Below are 17,498 nucleotides of genomic sequence, written 5' to 3' on the forward strand. Positions count from 1 at the left end.
CCTCTCTTAAATTTGACTCGGTGTAAACTGCTCAGAATTCCAATGTACTTAGGTGCAAATGGCAAATAAAACTCTTGAATCTTGAATCTTGAATTGTTTTCTTCCATTTACATGCATTTTCCTTTTAAATATCTATATATTCTTATTTGCTTAATGAATTGTAAATATGTATATATATGTTTTTGTTTTTATTTTGTTCTTTTTTTATTTTTATTTATTATTGAATTGACGCTTTGGCAATATTGTTCACCTGACAGTCATGATCAATAAAGCAAATTGAATTGAATCGGCTATTTAACACAGACAGTAGGTAGCTATAATACAGTATTTCCCCCAGCACGTGAAAGCATCATAGGTCCACATCATCACAAAGCGTCAGCTGTGACGTACGATTACCGCATCTGCCTTGTTCAAACGGCTAAGCTATCAACTAACAACTGAACCCGTGTTGTTAACAGAACCTGATCAAACCAGCGCGTTACTGTAACGGTCTTATTGTTCGGTAGGCTAACTGGTATAGTTGTCAGGGTAACGTTAGTGCACCTTGACTGGCTACTACTGGGCTATTGGCTGAGTGTTGCTGTTAGCTTGAGGCTAACTCGGTCAGAGGAGAAGAGCTGAGCAGCTTGATCCGGAGTCCTCTGCTCAGAGGATGGACAGTGAGATCCAACGAGACGGGAGAGTCCTGGACCTCACTGACGACGCCTGGAGGGAGGACAGACTGCCGTATGAAGACGTCACCATCCCTCTGGTAGATGCTCTCCACAGAGCTACATGTAACCATTAGCAACAGCCTTTTAGAGAGTTTGTTTACAGTCACATTTCTCATCGACATTTTGAACAAAGATTTGGTTTTCATAGGAGGATATGTTTCTCAAAGACTAGTGTTACTTCGACTTAGTTTATGGCAGACAGTACAGGTGTAGTGAGACAAAACAAATCTGTAATCAGCTTGTGAATAACACATTTTGAGTGTAGGAATCCAGATGTTGTTTTCCAGCTGGTGACAGTTGCTGACCAGTGGAGGTCATGAGAGAGGACACTCCCTAACAGGTTTTTTTGCTTTAATAACATATTACAGTACATTAAAAGACAGCACAGTATAAAACATCAACAAACAAAACAGAACAAACAAAAAAGACCTGACAAACAATTGGGGGAGAACCTGTCATGATTGGTAATGTTGAGGAGGTACATTGTGGGTTATTATTACAACCTGTTATAGAGTTTGTTTACAGTCCTGGTGCCGACATTTCTCATCGACATTTTGAACAAAGATTTGGTTTTCATAGGAGGATATTGTTAAAAAAATCTCAAGCCTGCAGTCAATCCTGTGAGAGCAGGTAGAGGGAGCAGAGTCACCTTCATCACCAGGGGAGGAGTCTAGACAAGGGGAGGCTATATGAAGGCTGGGTGTGTTCTGTTCACATCCCTTTTTTGACTGAGACCATGCTGCCACAACAGCAAATTGTTTGCACAAATCCGTTTGTTTGAAATCCTGCTGCCAACCCAATCCTGGTACTGTTTTGGAGCGGTGTAATATAGGCCACTTACCTGTGAGCTAAAGTCAGATTGAGTACCGGATGGAGAATGTTAAAGTCTTTCACCCTTAAGAAGCCGATGCATTGATAATAAAAATCATCAACAACCATATCTCCATCCCTTTTCCGTCCTTCAACCTCCACCCATTATCCTCTCTGAATAAATGGTTAACTGGCTCTTGGATCCTGGTGTTTAATGTGCATCCCAGCTAGAAGTTCAATGGTCCAGCATTAATACTTTCAAACAAGTCAACAGTGATCTAACTTAGGCCTAGATTATTAAGGTTTTTTTTCAGATATGTTTCTCAAAGACTAGTGTTAGTTCTAATTAGTTTATGGCAGACAGTACGGTGTAGTGAGACAAAACAAATCTGTAATCAGCTTGTGAATAACACATTTTGAGTGTAGGAATCCAGATGTTGTTTTCCAGCTGGTGACAGTTGCTGACCAGTGGAGGTCATGAGAGAGGACACTCCCTAACAGTTTTAACAGGGTACAGTATAGTATTTTAGGCAAACGACTAATCTGATGCAGCACGCAAGGAAGCATTCTCAAGTTAATGCATATTCAAATTGGGTGATACTTCACCTCAGGTGAAATCCAGTGCAACTGGATCTGCTCTCAGTTGGTAGGTGAGACTCACAAAAATTTCCAAAAACTGACAGCAAGCAGTTTCAACAATGGTGAGAAAAAGAAAGCTCTACTTTTTTGCTCAAATCTAGTGACGGTAATAGTCCTCTTTCAGGCTCAAAACATGTATGACAACTGCAATTCTGGCCTTGCATAGCTTCATAAGTTCTTCTGGGCTTACAAATGTGCCCCTGCAGGCTCTTACCTAACAGATTTGTTTTGTACACACTTAGTAGTTGGGTCAATAATAAACAAGCATAAGCTACTGCCTAAACATCTGACAGAAAATATTCCTGTTTATTTTAATATCGGTTCATCTTTTGCGTCCCTCAAATATTCCGTTTTTGTCTTACTGTTGATTTAAAGCAAACTGAACTGCTACTCTTTTTCATGGCATCTTGTCTCCCCTGTTCTCTGTCAGAGTGAACTGCCTGAGGCTGAGCAGGACAACGGAGGCTCCACAGAGTCCGTGAAAGAGCAAGAGATGAAGTGGACAGACCTTGCCCTGCAGAGCCTGCATGAAAACACACCCAGCACTGGAAGCTGAAGGACTGACCTGGAATCAGACTGTAGGACAGAAACAGACATGCATGTGGACATTGGATTCAGAGACGCATATAATTCACCATCTTTGTGTTTGTGTTCCAGCTAAACTGAAATTACGTAAAAAATGTATTTTGCATTGGTATTGGGTTTATATTGTAGTCTTTTATAAATATGAATGTAAAATAACAATTTAGTAATAACATAAATGGAAAAGAGACACATCCGATTGTCCTGCCTCTGTTGTCTGTTAAGTTTTTTTTATTTCGTGTTGAATCCAGAAAGTGAGTAGAACGGTGGACATTCACACAGATGTGCTCTGTGTTAATAATCTGTCAACTTTCCATCACTCCTCTCATGAAGCATAGAAACATTTGCCTCATTTCATGAAGTTGGTATCATAAATCAGAGCATCGCATTGAATACAGTCCTGGATGTAAATATGATGAGCATTTCCACAAAGTCCTTGAAAAGTTCAAATATTACTCACGGTTACCTCACCCACAAAATGTTCTTTAATCTTGATAGAGTCCTTAAAACAGCTCCTCTTGAAAACAAGTTGTGAAGGAATAATATTTAAATTCTAGTTTTCTGTCAATTTCTATACAAGATCTTGGTTAAGACCCTAACATACAAGCAAATTGATTTATTTTGGATCAAAGGGATGGGCAAAGCTACTGAAATACTGAAAAAAATGCTCTTCCAAGTCACTGATATGCAAGAAAGTGGGCTGTGGCTAAAATTGGGAGCATGAAGGTTTAGGAGGGAAAGTTTTGAGTAACTATATACACTCAGGTGACAGTGTGTATTAGGGAACTAAAACTAATACTGTCTTATCCTCAACTGTGCAATAGATCCTACTTTCATGAAGGTTAAACTGTTAAATTGAGGTGTTATTTTAACTTTATGGTCATTCCGGAGGCTGTAGTTTACTGTATGGATCACTTACATCTCAACTTAGCTGGTATTCACTGTGGTACACTATGTTCTTATTTCCAGCCTACTTATCTCTAGGCAGTGCAATGCAGAAATCTTTAAAGGAACAGTGTGTAGCATTTAGGGGGCTCTATTGGCAAAAATGAAATATAATATGAATACGTATATTTTCTTTAGTATATAATCACCTGAAAATAAGAATTGTTGTGCTTTTGTTACCTTAGAATGAGCCATTTATACCTACATAGGGAGCGGGTCCTCCTCACGGAGCCGGCCGCCATGTTTCTACAGTAGCCCAGAACAGACAAACCACTGTGTAAACTTTTCCTGCTTTGGCCGGAGTCGATAACGTTACTCGATCCAGAGTTATCCCCCGTCACTCCACTCAGCCGCCGGGAAACAAGACACAGGAAACCTCTGTTTATTTCTGCACAAACTGCAACTTCCACTGTAAATTCACTTGATATTCTCAAAGCTGAACTAACTCTGTCTTCTGCTTCACTGCACACATTCGCTGCCACTCTCGCTTCACCACTCACTTCCAACATACACATGCACTCGAAGCACTGACTCCAAATAACTTACGCTACTCTTACAACAACTGGCTCTAGAAAGGACCATTTGCATTTTCATGTCGGCCACTGTACTCGTCCTACACGCGTGGCACACGGAAGAGGTTGTCATATGCAAACTCACCGCTACATGTCGCAAGATCTTACACACTGGACCTTTAAATATTTCAAATGTTTTTTATATATATAAATTGTGCAAAATTCTACATTTGTTTGTCCTGATGGTAAAATATTGGAATCAGAGAAGAGAAGAGAAGTTACAGTGTGTTACAGGGCAAAAACACATGTAGGAGGTAGACAGACTTTGAGTGAAAAAGCAATTCAAATCAAATTAAGACATCAAAGAAAATGCTAAACATATGTGTGTCAGCTGTGGTGCCTTAGCCACCGTTTACATCCAATAAAAAAAAATTCTCATATTTAGTCGAGCTGGCCCGTTTCCATGGTTACTGGCCAGGGGATTTTATCCTTGAATGACTTCCTCACCCTGAGCGCTCTTTTTTGTAGACCTCACTCTTTCTTTTCCCTTTCTAGCTGACATTACTACATTGAACTCCAGTTTCTCCTCACTTGATTTCTTCTCCTCTCTGGGAACATTTCTGCTCCTCCTGTTTCCTGCTCGGTGCCATCCTTGTGTTTATGTCGCCCCCACAAAGCCTTGTCTCTCAATGACATCAAGACATACACACTCTCGCTCTGAGTCCAAAGAAAACAACTCCTGGCTGTAGCTAGGCAACTCCAAATATCAGTCATCTCACTGCCGCGCCCATCATCAACTGATCTCACCTCTCCCCCCACCACATGACTTCTTTCTATCAATCAGATGATATGTTCAGTTTGACCAAACAGAGAGGAGATTATTTAAAAAGAGGGCAAAGGTCAAAGGACCTGAATGTCAAGGTGGCATGAGATCTGTCAGAAGAGCAGATATGTATTTGAGTTCATCTTTTTTAAAAGAAGAATTAAATTATTAATTATGGTCAATAGTATTAAACAAGTTATGTTCAAGATAAATATGTACGGAATAGTGTGTGTGTGTGTGTGGATAGGTCTACATGAATTTATCAGTGAAAACAGGTACAGTTGCTGACTTAGTGCAATGTAGTACCGCCCTCTAGTGGACAGAAAAGTAGATTGTGTTAAAAGTTTATTAATAGGCCACACTCAGAGTAGTATGTTTCAAAATCCTACTTAAGGAAAATCACTTATTATACAGAAAACAGGCCCTTGTGAAGGGAAAGAAAAGGAGCCCCAACCAGACATTGCTTTTTCTTGTGAGGAGTCACAAGCCAAAAAGGTTTGGAACCACTGGTTTAAAGGTCGAGTGTTTTAAGATCTGGCAACCCCTACCATGTACCAAGCGTGTATAACTATGGTGGCCAACATTAAAACGCAAATGACCCTATCTAGAGCCAGTAGTTGTAAGAGTGACGTATAGTCATTTGGAGAATGGCAGAGTCAGTGTGTAGAGTATGTGTGTATGTGGGAAGTGAGTGGTGAGGCAAGAGAGAGAGAGCGGCGGCGACTGTGTGTGATGATGTGAGCGAACAAGTGAGCTAGTGGAGCAGGAGACAGAGTTAGTTTACCTTTGAGAATATCAGTGAATGTTCAGTGGAAGTTGCAGTTTGTGCAGAAATAAATGCTGCAAATCCTCAAAACCAACAGAGATTTCCTGTTTCTTGTTTCCCAGCCTCTGAGTGGAGTGACGGGGGTTAACTCTGGAGCTAGTAACGTTATCAACTCAGGCTCAAGCAGGAAAAGTTTACACAGTGGTTTGTCCGTTCTGGGCTACTGTAGAAACATGGCGGCTGTGAGGAGGACCCGCTCCCTATGTAGATATAAACGGCTCATTCTAAGGTAACGAAAACACAACAATAATTTTTTTTCAGGTGATTATACACTAAAGAAAACATACTTATAAATATTTTATTTCATTCCTAACAATAGATCCCCCTAAATGTTATACACTGTTCCTTTAAGGGAAACACTATTCCTTCCAAATCTGCTTTCATTTGTTTGTATTTAACATTTTCACATCTCCGTTTTGGAAAAGCTTTGTTTAGAGTTGCTGGTGGCTGGTTTTGCATCTGATGAATTTTCTCTTACGTCCCAACCCTGGCTGAACATCTCTGCAAACCAGAAAAGGAAATCCTGACTGTAGCTCCATCATCACTGTGTGTGTGCAGCCTCGGCCATGAGCTTGCGAATATGGTCATGTGGCCCCTTCTGCAGCAGGGCTGAGGGGTGTCGGTAGGAGCCCCCTAGACGATCCCAGAGCGTGAAGTATTGTCCGTAGTTGTAGTTGAAGAAGAGATGATGGTCTACGTGGTGAGCAGCACCATTGATCAGAAATATCAGGGGGCCGGGGATGCGGTAGTCTCCATCGTGTATGGAAATGGTCCAGATGTTGACAAAGACAAAGAGTGAGAGGTAGACCGCCTGTAATGTAAATATCCCAAATGTCATTTTTAAAACACTTTACAGTTAAGTGACAGAGTTTACATAATGTTAATAATGTACTTTTTGGAATTCATTGGTTTTTTTACACTACTTTTCCAGTAAATGTCATCAAAATTTGTCAACATGCAGCTGGACCTGAATTAATTCAATTCAAGTGAAGTTTTAACGACAGCATCATTGTGAAATATGCAGTAGCTTGTGTAGTCCTATTGTGCAATATTGTTACTCCACATCAAAATGTTAACTTAAGAGTGACAAGTAGACCACCACCTTGTGGAGCGGGAAGATGAATGGGTAGACGTGGTAGGGTAAGCTCTGCAGGAAGCCATCGAGTGGGTGGAAGGCATGGCTGGCAAAAGGCGTAGGGATCTTGAATATATGGTGCTGCTTATGTAAGTGCTGAGCAGCGGAAACACAAACACCGTAGTCAGAATATTAGGACAGTTTTAGTGAAAAATACACCAGGCAAACAAGGTACACAAAGCTCTAAAGTGAATTTTAGCCAGAATCAGAAAGTATGATGAAAAAGTCTTCAGATGGAAAAGACGTAGCCTAATCTGTAACTTTAATTAATTCCAAACAAACTAAGTGATCCGTCTAACAAATAGATAAAAATGTACAGTAACTGATTTCATATATTGAGTTTTAGATCAGTTGTAGTTGATTGGCAAAAATAAACTAGTCACATTTTCACATTCACTCCACCACCAAGTAGGTCATATACAACATTACTTTTGTAATCCCAACCTGAGATGATTTACTTTTTAGCCATGTGGGGGCAGCGCAACAAGCTGTAAACACACCATTGACATATTATCACTCTATAAAGTATAAAGTGTTAGCAAACAGTGTCCTCTTTACTCATGGAGTCATGCTTGTGTATGATGTAATATCAGCCTGTTTGCATGAAAAGGCGTATAAATGCCACGATAATGCGCAAGGCATTTAGCGTGCAATAAGAACGCCATTCTTGCGTTTGGCATGTCATTCGTATGGTATATAGTCTGTAGCTACTGACTAATAGGCGTTTAGTGTTTTAGTCTTTGCCACGACTTTAAACCAAGAGATCGGTGTTCGAGACACGTATTTTGTTTTGTAAGTTGACGTTTGTGACTTGTTTTCTGTACTTATGTGATGTTGTTTCCGTATGTATTGTACTTAGTTTACGTACTTATTTTAAGCCCAACCATGACATTTTTCCTAATCCTAACTAAGTGGTTTTCTTGCCTCAACCTAACTGCAGCTGTAACTGTAGTTTTGTTGCGTGACATAAAAATGACTATCCTAAAATGCGTCCTCATGACACTCAGAATGTGCTATTTATACACCTTCCTGTGAGACTGGGTTGGTAATTATCACTCTCCTTTTAGCTCTGTTTTGGTCTCCAACATCTACTGAAGGAAGTATCTGTCTCTTTAGCAGCGAAATGCTAAACTTTTTTGACCTGCTAGCTGCTAACTTTGCCTGCTGTTTGCTTCTGAGCAAGTAGTGTAAAGTAGGTTTATCTGAGCTTTTCCACTGGAAACAGCTGCCTGCTGCTGAAAACAGGTTGATGAGAGCGGTGAGACTGAACCATAAACAGTAAAGTTGTTGGCTGTGAAACCAAAACAATGAGCTGAAAGACGCTAAAATGGGAACTGCTGAGTTCGGTGATAATTCTCAGTGGGTTCATTCACTACCCCTCTCATTATTACACAGTCATTTGCTTCATTGTTTATTTAACCATATTGTTTAGAGCAGCTTTAAACTAGCCATAAACATGCTCAAGCTCACCTTGTAGATGTTCTTATGGTGCATTGAACGGTGTATCCAGTAGATACACATGTCAGTAAAGAACAAGAAACCAGCAATGCTCAGGAACACCCCAGGCCAGTCTGAAACACAAACAAACCAGTAGGCTAATGGGTCTCATTAGGACTCATTTCATTAACAAAGGAGAAATACTTGATCGGTGGCTATCATCAGCTAACCTTTAGCCAGTTAATCAAATAACTTTTATTTCAATTTTGAATTGGATCCTGGCTTTTAATGTTTCAGGTAACCGTTGTCTCACCCAGAGAAGAATCGCTGATGTTGTCATAAAGTTTGCTGTTTCCCTTGATCTCCCAGAAGAAAAAGGCCACTGTGGGGAAGCTCATCCAGAAGATGGAGACCGTAGATAGTTGAATCTCTCTTCTCACCTGGTTCTGTTGTTGGATCAGACACAAAGTTAGGATTTGGGAGAAGTTTGCTTTGGAATTGTTGTCTGGAGTTATCTTTAATAATAAAAACAGCCCCAATCCCCAATAGTTTACACCCCCAATCATTTCTTGACCTTTAACTGGTCTACCCATTAAACAGCTTACCTTCATAAAGTGTGGATGTTTCATGAGCTTATGGTCAAACACGTAGTAGAAGTTAAGAGCACCAAAGCCAAGGTAAATCAGCACGGCTCCCAGGTTGGTCACCACCCACAGGCTGATGATCTGACGCAGAGCCCCATCCTCGGGCCATGAGGCCGGGTAAACATACGGAGTGAAGATGTAATGGTCAGCAATGTTCAGCACATGATCCATGGCACAGTCTGTGACGAGAGTGAAATGTACTGTATGGTCAATCTTGCACTTAACCACCATGACAGCCTACTAAAGATGTGTGTGAAAGGGAACAAACCAACTGCACTGTGAGGGGAAAGAACTGGAAAGATTTCTGTCCAAAAACTTCAAAAGCATGTGTGGAAACTAAGTTAGTATTGTCAATTTGTTTCTTTGTGAAGACTCTCTGAAAGGCTTGTAAATCCCAATCAGAACTGAATGCCTTTAAACACACTGTGAACACTGTTACCATGCTTTGAGATTAAGTTTTAGCATATAAATCAACCTTTAAAACAAATCTTCTTCCATTTTATAATTTTTTTTCACTAGAGTTATTCTGTTCTAGATGTTTTCCATTGAGACTAACCTGTCTAAAACAGGCAGATTACATACACATCTAACATTGCATGAAGCAGCAACAAAAAAAACAGGAGAAAAAAAACAGAAGCATTTACAAGACGATGAAATTAAAGCTTCATACCTGTAAAAAATGGCTGCTGTCCCAATGCAAGCCACTATACCTGTGCCATAATAGCTCAAAACGCTCTGATGTCCCCGTCTTTAACACCAACTGTACTTTCTAGAGTGAATGCTTGTTAACTGGACCTCTTCACCCTGGCTGCTGCTGATTAGACCAAAGTCTTGAGCCTATTTCTGTGGTTATCAAAAGCTGCATAATGTGCTCTGTTTAACGTGATTAATGAACTTCTATCAGACTATTCAGTAGAGCTTCCCCCCACGACTCTGTGACCATACGATGCTAATCAGTGTGAAAACAGGGCAGCTGTAAACAATACAGTTGGTAACTGAAGGTACAGTGTGTATGATTTGGCGGCATCTAGTGGTGTGGTTGCAAATTGCAACCAACTGAATACTGCTCACCTCTCCCTTTCCAAGACTGCGATAACGTGAGGTAGCAAGTGCAAAAACGTGGTAACAACATTCGCCTCGCTCAGAGGCCATCCTTACCATAATCACACTAATTTAGATGCAACGGAAGTCAGATGGCGGCTGGCGGTAACACTGTTTTGCACTCTGCGGCTCACATTACTAGTTTCACAAGTGTGTCGGAGAACTACAGTGGCCTTCAGGTAACGTTAAAACGCAGAAGCCTCTCTCTAGATATGAAGGGCTCATTCTAAGCTTACGAAAACACAACGATTCTTAGTTTCGGGTGATTATACACCAATGAAAACATAGATATGAATATTATATTCCATTTCTGCTAACAGATCCCCGAAATGTTGCACATTTTTCCTTTAAGCAGCCATTAACGGTATATGTAGAGTTCATGCAATGAGTAGAACGGAAAACTGTTTCATGCTTTTCAAGAATTATTTTTTATGATTTTCAAAAGAGCTCATCGCTGAATTGGTTATTGCTGCTGAACTGACCTGCTTTAGGACGTGTGTGTGTGTGTGTGTAGACCTTCCTATAAAGTGGACACGTCCAACTTGCTCCACACACAGCGTGTCCACCAGCATATGATTTGCGACAGAAAGCACGTGGCTTAATGTAGGAAATTGTTTTCTGGAGGCTGATATGAATTCACCATGCATTCCAAGAAGAAATATTTTTTTCCTAGAAGCTGGTAGAGATTCAGAGGGAAATAGAAATGCGTGTCGGTCCTGGTGAAACAAGATCCCAGCATGTTCAGCAAATAACAAGGAGGTCAGTGACAGCAAGACTTGATGTCCCAGTCAGATCTGCATTTTTCGGAATGGCATTACAGCAATTAAACCTTGCATTGCCTATTTTGAACAATCTGTTTTAATGCAAAATAAAATCACTTGCGAGGGTAAGCGTGTCACTCTGCAGTGCATGGACTCTGTCGACCTTGTCCTACTGAGCTTTAGGATCAAATTCCCCCTGAACTGTCCCCTGAACTCTGCCCTTTACACACACAAACACACACACACACACACACACACACACACACACACACACACACACACACACCATCCCACATAGCAAAAGTAAGAGGTGTGAGTTTAATCAGGAGAAAAACTAATATTTAGGCCATCACCACATGATTATAGAACATCCCATCAGACTTCCAACCTGTCATACACAAACATAGCCTATACGTATACTGCCACTCTATACTTTCTGTAGCCGATGATATTTTTGAATCCATTATTACTTATATTACTTTGTGTATATCCACACAAGTATCTCTAATGTCCTGTCTAGTATTCTAAATTGTTGATATACAGTGATCATGTTTTGGTTACGTGCTCCTTCACAGTAAAAGTACAAATTGTACCTCATGTCTGGTTTGCACATAAGTGTTTGACATCCTATCCATTCATTATCTTCTAAGATTTACTGTCAATTTGAAAGTTGTAATTTACAATGATTGCTTCCATTCATAGCTTAGCTGATTCATATGGGTAAAATGTTTTCCTGCAGATGTTACAAGACAAAATAAAATGTAGATTACTTTTACCTGATGAGGAAATTGAAAACCAACCCGTTCAAAACTGTCCCACAAGGAAAAGTCTCTCTATAAATAAATGTGTCGATGTCTCCCTCTAGAGCTGTCCGACACAAACAGCACCTCTCTGTGCAGTGTGCATAGCCCTCGTGTCTTACCAACAAGTGACATGATGGGATTCATAAACAAAGTTTGAATTAATACATCTGTGTTTAAGTGGCTAGGCCAGAATCCAAACTGAGTCTTGACAGACAAAATGAGGAATCAGGGCTCACTGAGCTGAAGTGTTTTTGCATTTATTATACTTACAATATTTAATCACATACTCTCCAACTTCCTGTTTAAATAATTCATCATCACTACAGATGAGTCTCTGTGGCAATCACACACTCTGTAATTATGATGATTCGGCTGATTGTGCAATCAGAAATGACAGAAAATGAACAGGAAAGTCCCGGCTATTGTGAACAGTAAAAGTTAAACTGTCACATCCATTCTTCCTTAATTTTACACCTCATGGGTGCTTATGTTTCAATGTGTGTTGTGTTTCCCCTAAATAATCCTAAAAGTTATATGATTTTTCATCACAGCTTCACATATTCTTTATTTACATTGAAGGTATTGCACTTAAATTGAGTAAAATATTAAAACCCAAGGGTACATTTGTTATGGTTAAGACGCATTTTCTCCTGAAAAGCCTCATTGATCTCAACATCAACACGGGGTTAGTTCTTTCTTTCCTGCCGCCCACAGAGGGTCTGTGTCAGGGAGAACATGTCAGACGTGCTCACTGTGAGCATAGGCTGCCCACAAGGCTGTGTTCTTTCCTCTGTGCTATTACCAATGAATTTATGATAAATGAGGAACATGTTAGACAGTTTAAGTATGCTGACAACATGGCTTTAGTTGACCTTTTACAGGCAACTGGCCCACTAGGTGAAGCTGCCTATCTGGCCAACACTAAAGCTCTTCAAACATGATGTCACACTAGCCAGCTAGAAATCAATGTGGCTAAGACAAACAATGACTCATGTCAAACAACATCCGAACACAGAGACAGTTGATGGCCAACATGTTGAAACTGTAGAAAACTTTAAATACCTCAGTACAGCTCTGGACTCAGGGGAGCTTCTCTGAAAATACAGAGTATATTTTCAAGAGATGCTCACAGCGACTTTATCTTCTAAGGAAACTTAGAGGCCTCTGTGTTAGTCAGCAGATTTTAGAATTAGTGTACAAAACTATTGTTGAGAGTGTTTTAACCTTTCACCTTCCTGCCTGGTTCGGTCACCCAAACTGTATTGTGATAATGCCATCAATTTTCTTAACTCAACAAAGTGACTGAGCAGATCTAAGCTATACAGACACTGACATGAAGTGTTTTAATGTGTAACATAACCTGTCTATGTATCTGTTTTTCACTAATTGCTGTCTGGTTTTAAATGTCTGTTTTTTGTTCTTGTTGTTTATTGTGTTTGTCGAGCCGAAGACAAAATTTCCACACTGGTGGACAATAAAGATTTATTGTATTATACTACATAGAGTGGACATTTTTACATGTGTCATTTACTTTTCTGTGTAATTTTGTATCTTTGGAGAAAGTGTGATCTTATTTTTAATTCAGAATAAAGCTCTGTTTGAACACAACTTGTCTACACAACAAAACCGGCTCAAAGCTCGGTGTATAAGGTTGATATGACCTAGGCTACTCAACAAGACATTGACATTAACAATATAGGCTCCATATATTATATACAGTATGCAGTTTTTCCCCCAGGCAATCAGACTTTTAAATAGATAATTCATACGACATCTTCTCACACAAAAAGTACCTCAATCATATATCTTATACTGTATATACTGTATATGTTCTTAATGTATATGTTCTTAATATGCCCTGTACAAAGTATTTCTTATATTTGTACATTCATACTTCCTGATATGTATATGTTCTTAATATGCCCTTGTACAAAGTATTTCCTTTTATAATTGTAATATAACTTATTATTTTAATGGAGCTTCCCAGCAAAAAGCATTTCACACGATTGTACTTGTATAACCGGCGTGACAATAAACATCTTGAATCTTGAATATACTGTATATATATATATTTCTCCCATGAAGCACATTTCTTGTTTCTTTTCTATTCATTCATATTCTAGTTGCTTCTAGAAAAGTTGCACTCAGCTCTAAATCTTTTACTTCGTTAGAATCAGTGATTCACATCAGTCCCGTCACATAATGACTCAGCTCTTCACTCTGCTCATTTATGTGGAAAAACACTCAGAGCATCCGGACGGTGGCGAGCGCAAAACAAGGGACAATGCTGCCTTCAGGCTCCCACCGTAAACTCCGTTATCCGAGAGCATTGACGCTTAAATAGTCACCAAACTGTGGAAATGTGTGCTCGCTAAACGAATATATAAACATACAGTCATCCACATAAGAGTACAGCCTACAGTAGTGTTCTTTGCTGAAGTTAGTAGGCTAATTATCTCTTTAGGATTAAAAACAACCGACTAATAGCCTTATAGTATATGCTACAAATGTTGTCGTCACAGACTACCTTGTCCAGTTTCATCAGGAAATTGTGATAATGCTTATATTGATAGAAACTTCGCTTATAATTTTTTTAATGGCCTCTGAGGTAGTCTATAAAGCAGAAAAAGACTCGTGAATTAGATATTTCCTACAGCCCGCCGTACATGAAGGCAGCATATTACAATAGCCTGTTTACTTTGGTTTGCTCAAGAGCTGCTGAGTGAAGCGGCCGCATGCAGTTTTGTTTGTACCGTGTGCATAGACCCAAAAAACACACCGAGGTGACGGACCGTGTGATGGAGTAATAAAACTTCCCCTGAGCATGTTTATCTCATAGACTGACTACAGTGATTTTACTGACTTACTCACTTTTAACAGTCTCTTCTGCACTACATTCACTTTTTTAATAGTCGTGTATCAGAGCTGTTACCCTGCACTATATTCAGTTTTAACAGTTTTCTTCATCTTGTATTTTTATATCTGGTATATTTTTTCTGTACTTTGTACTTTGCACTACGAACTTTTTTACTGCCTTTTTACTAACATGTTTTTGCACTATAGAACTGTGATGTTGGAAACTTGAATTTCCCTCGGGATCAATAAAGTTACTATCTATCTATCTATCTATCTATTATGTGTAGCATAGAGGCTGCATTTTCTTACCTCTTTTTTGAAACTGATTATGAGCTTTCATTTAGTAGCCTCAGTATAAATATCTTACATATGCCTACTTTAAATATTTTGCCCACCACCCCAAACCCTTTTTATTCCCGAGGGGCCACATCGCCCACACTTTATTGCACCCGTGAACGTATCTTGACCTCAGCATTCCTCCACATGACAATTTGACCTCTCATCTCCTAAATCCGTGCGCAAACTGCTTCCTCATTAAAATGTGTGCTATTCTTCTGCCATATAACCCCTCTGCTCTGTAATTCTCTTCTGACCACACACACGTAAAAACAAAATTATAATAGTAGGAGACTGTTTCATGTCCTCCATATAGGCTATACCTGAACATGAACCAGTCTGATGATAAACTTTGGTGTGTGTTCTACTGTCACTCAAAGAGGGTCTTATATATGTAATGTTCACACAACATGTCAGCTCCTGTGAATCTCTGCTCTCGTCTCTCTCCTCCTGGCTGGTTAACCAACAAATCGTGTGCACAACTCTCTTTGTAATCATCGACTACGTGCCTGCGTGCTGCGTGACAGGCGCAGTTTGCACCCGGTCCTGTTGTTCTCCAGCACGCTATAAAAAGGGACCGCCCATGCTGAGGAATCCACAACAACTCATTCACCTGAGACCAGAGACAGAGACACACTGCTGCTGCTGCTTCATCACACAGAAGACGAGAGAAATCTACTGAAACATCATGGACCCTTGCGATTGCTCCAAGAGTAAGTGTTCTTTGTTGACTGGTTGTTTGGTCTTAACATTTTCTCATTGTTGTAAAGCCTGTTTTGTTCCACTATATCAAGCTGATCTGTTTTTCCTGATTGCGTTTTCCAGGTGGAACCTGCAACTGCGGTGGATCCTGCACTTGCACTAACTGCTCCTGCACCACCTGCAAGAAGAGTGAGTCAAATTACACCCTTACATCGATTACATGACCAGAATAATTTATTATTTTGATTTTCACCCATTCAGAGTATTGGATGCAATAGGCCCATCTACTGATTGCTTAGTCTGTTTTTTATTTCCCACCAAGTAGGCTATAGTCTTAAAATTATATATATTTCCTCAGCACTCTGTAAAGGTAGCCTACTAGTGATGTATACTTTTTTAATTTGTCACCCGTTTTTTTTTTTTTTTCTCTTTTACCTGAGTTGTAGGCAGCTCAGGTGGCTTAATGAGCTAGCTAATTGGTTTTAATGAGCTGCAACCTGAAAGTGTAAATTAAAATTCACTCCACCAAGTTGACCAGTTTTTGCCTAAAATATTCAGTGTCTTATGTCCTGGAATTCAGGGTTAATTTGGGCACTAACTTAATTCCTCCTTATTGCAGGTTGCTGCCCATGCTGCCCATCCGGCTGCCCTAAATGCGCCTCTGGCTGTGTGTGCAAAGGGAAGACGTGCGACACCACCTGCTGTCAGTGAGGAGCCTGTAACATCAGCCCTCTCCTGCTCCTTGTGATGGAGCCTGGGTCAACTACTTTGAATGATTAATTGCAGTTGCAAATGTCTAAACTATGTATTTTGTACTTGTCTTCAGTGTTGAAATAAACATGTATCCTTAATGCGGATGTGCTGTCTTGGTTTTAAAGTGTGGTCGAAGCAGTGTATGGGGTTTCAGGCCTCGGTAGGCTATAAAATGAGCTGAGGTTTTATGATTTCTGATCCTGCTGCAGTGCAAAGTCATCTGACCAAGGTCACCTCCCACAGGGAGGCAGTAAACAAAGCTGGAGTTCTTGTTAAGGCTGCAGTTTTCAGTAAGGGAAGATCTAACTTGGTCATGTTAAGACCCTCAACTGTAACATTGTTACTTTGTGGTGCTAAGAGTGCTTAAAAATTATATATATTTATCTGGTAGAAAACTTGTCCCATATATTTCATACTGATGTATGAAACTAAAATTAAAAAAAAAACTAAATCCATTGGTACCAACCATGCCATACTAGCTTGTTGTGAAGGAGGCTAAACAATGCTCCAAACTTAGGCTAAATTCTGGCAAAAAAAATGGACTTGGCCATTTTTAAAGGCGTCTCTTGACCTCTGACCTTAAGTTATGTGAATGAAAGTAGGTTCTATGGGTACCCACAAGTCTCCCCTTTACAGACATGACCACTTTATGATAATCACATGCGGTTTTGTGGCAAGTCATAGTGAAGTCGACACACTGACGGCTGTTGTTGCCTGTTGGGTTTGAGTTTGCCATGTTATGATTTGAGCATATTATTTTATGCTAAAGGCAGTACCTGTGAGGGTTTCTGGACAATATTTGTCATTGTTTTGTGTTAATTGATTTCCAATAATAAATATATACATACGTTTGCATAAAGCAAGCATATCTGTCCACTCCCACGTTGATAAGAGTATTAAATACTTGACAAATCTCCCTTTAAGCTACATTTTAAACAGATAAAAAATGTGCAATTAATTATTTCCATTTAATCACGATTAACTATAGACAGTCATGCGATTAATCACGATTAAATATTTAAATCGATTGACAGCCCTAATTAAAACCAATTGAATCATCTAGTGATGCATCAGATTTATCTTGAACCATCCTACAGGGTCCCGAATGGAACGCATGGAT

The 17,498-nt window shown here is 39.7% G+C and overlaps 3 protein-coding genes across 6 annotated transcripts; 2 read left to right on the forward strand and 1 right to left on the reverse strand.

Annotated features, from left to right (window-relative positions):
* Positions 1-406: 406 nt before the first annotated feature.
* On the forward strand, positions 407-2,941 carry anapc13 (anaphase promoting complex subunit 13). The gene is made up of 2 exons (XM_074631915.1): positions 407-751; positions 2,593-2,941. The coding sequence occupies exons 1-2, from the start codon at positions 653-655 to the stop codon at positions 2,716-2,718; spliced, it is 225 nt and encodes a 74-aa protein (XP_074488016.1). The 5' UTR covers positions 407-652; the 3' UTR covers positions 2,719-2,941.
* Positions 2,942-5,565: 2,624 nt separating this feature from the next.
* On the reverse strand, positions 5,566-15,013 carry LOC141765720 (lathosterol oxidase-like). 4 transcript variants are annotated; one of them, XM_074631918.1, is made up of 6 exons: positions 14,897-15,013; positions 9,028-9,245; positions 8,736-8,868; positions 8,456-8,556; positions 6,953-7,081; positions 5,566-6,661 (listed from the first exon to the last, which is right to left on the reverse strand). In XM_074631918.1, the coding sequence occupies exons 1-6, from the start codon at positions 14,925-14,927 to the stop codon at positions 6,392-6,394; spliced, it is 882 nt and encodes a 293-aa protein (XP_074488019.1). In that variant the 5' UTR covers positions 14,928-15,013; the 3' UTR covers positions 5,566-6,391. The 4 variants fall into 4 exon arrangements, with proteins under 4 accessions (XP_074488019.1, XP_074488022.1, XP_074488021.1 ...); XM_074631921.1 differs by lacking the exon at positions 14,897-15,013 and adding an exon at positions 12,794-12,964; XM_074631920.1 differs by lacking the exon at positions 14,897-15,013 and adding an exon at positions 11,705-12,714.
* Positions 15,014-15,468: 455 nt separating this feature from the next.
* On the forward strand, positions 15,469-16,476 carry mt2 (metallothionein 2). The gene is made up of 3 exons (XM_074631922.1): positions 15,469-15,636; positions 15,749-15,814; positions 16,245-16,476. Exons 1-3 carry the CDS (start codon positions 15,612-15,614, stop codon positions 16,334-16,336), a joined length of 183 nt encoding a protein of 60 aa, XP_074488023.1. The 5' UTR covers positions 15,469-15,611; the 3' UTR covers positions 16,337-16,476.
* The last annotated feature ends 1,022 nt before the right edge of the window (positions 16,477-17,498 follow it).

This window comes from Sebastes fasciatus, chromosome 4, assembly GCF_043250625.1.
Source record: "Sebastes fasciatus isolate fSebFas1 chromosome 4, fSebFas1.pri, whole genome shotgun sequence".
Lineage (NCBI taxonomy): Eukaryota > Metazoa > Chordata > Actinopteri > Perciformes > Sebastidae > Sebastes > Sebastes fasciatus.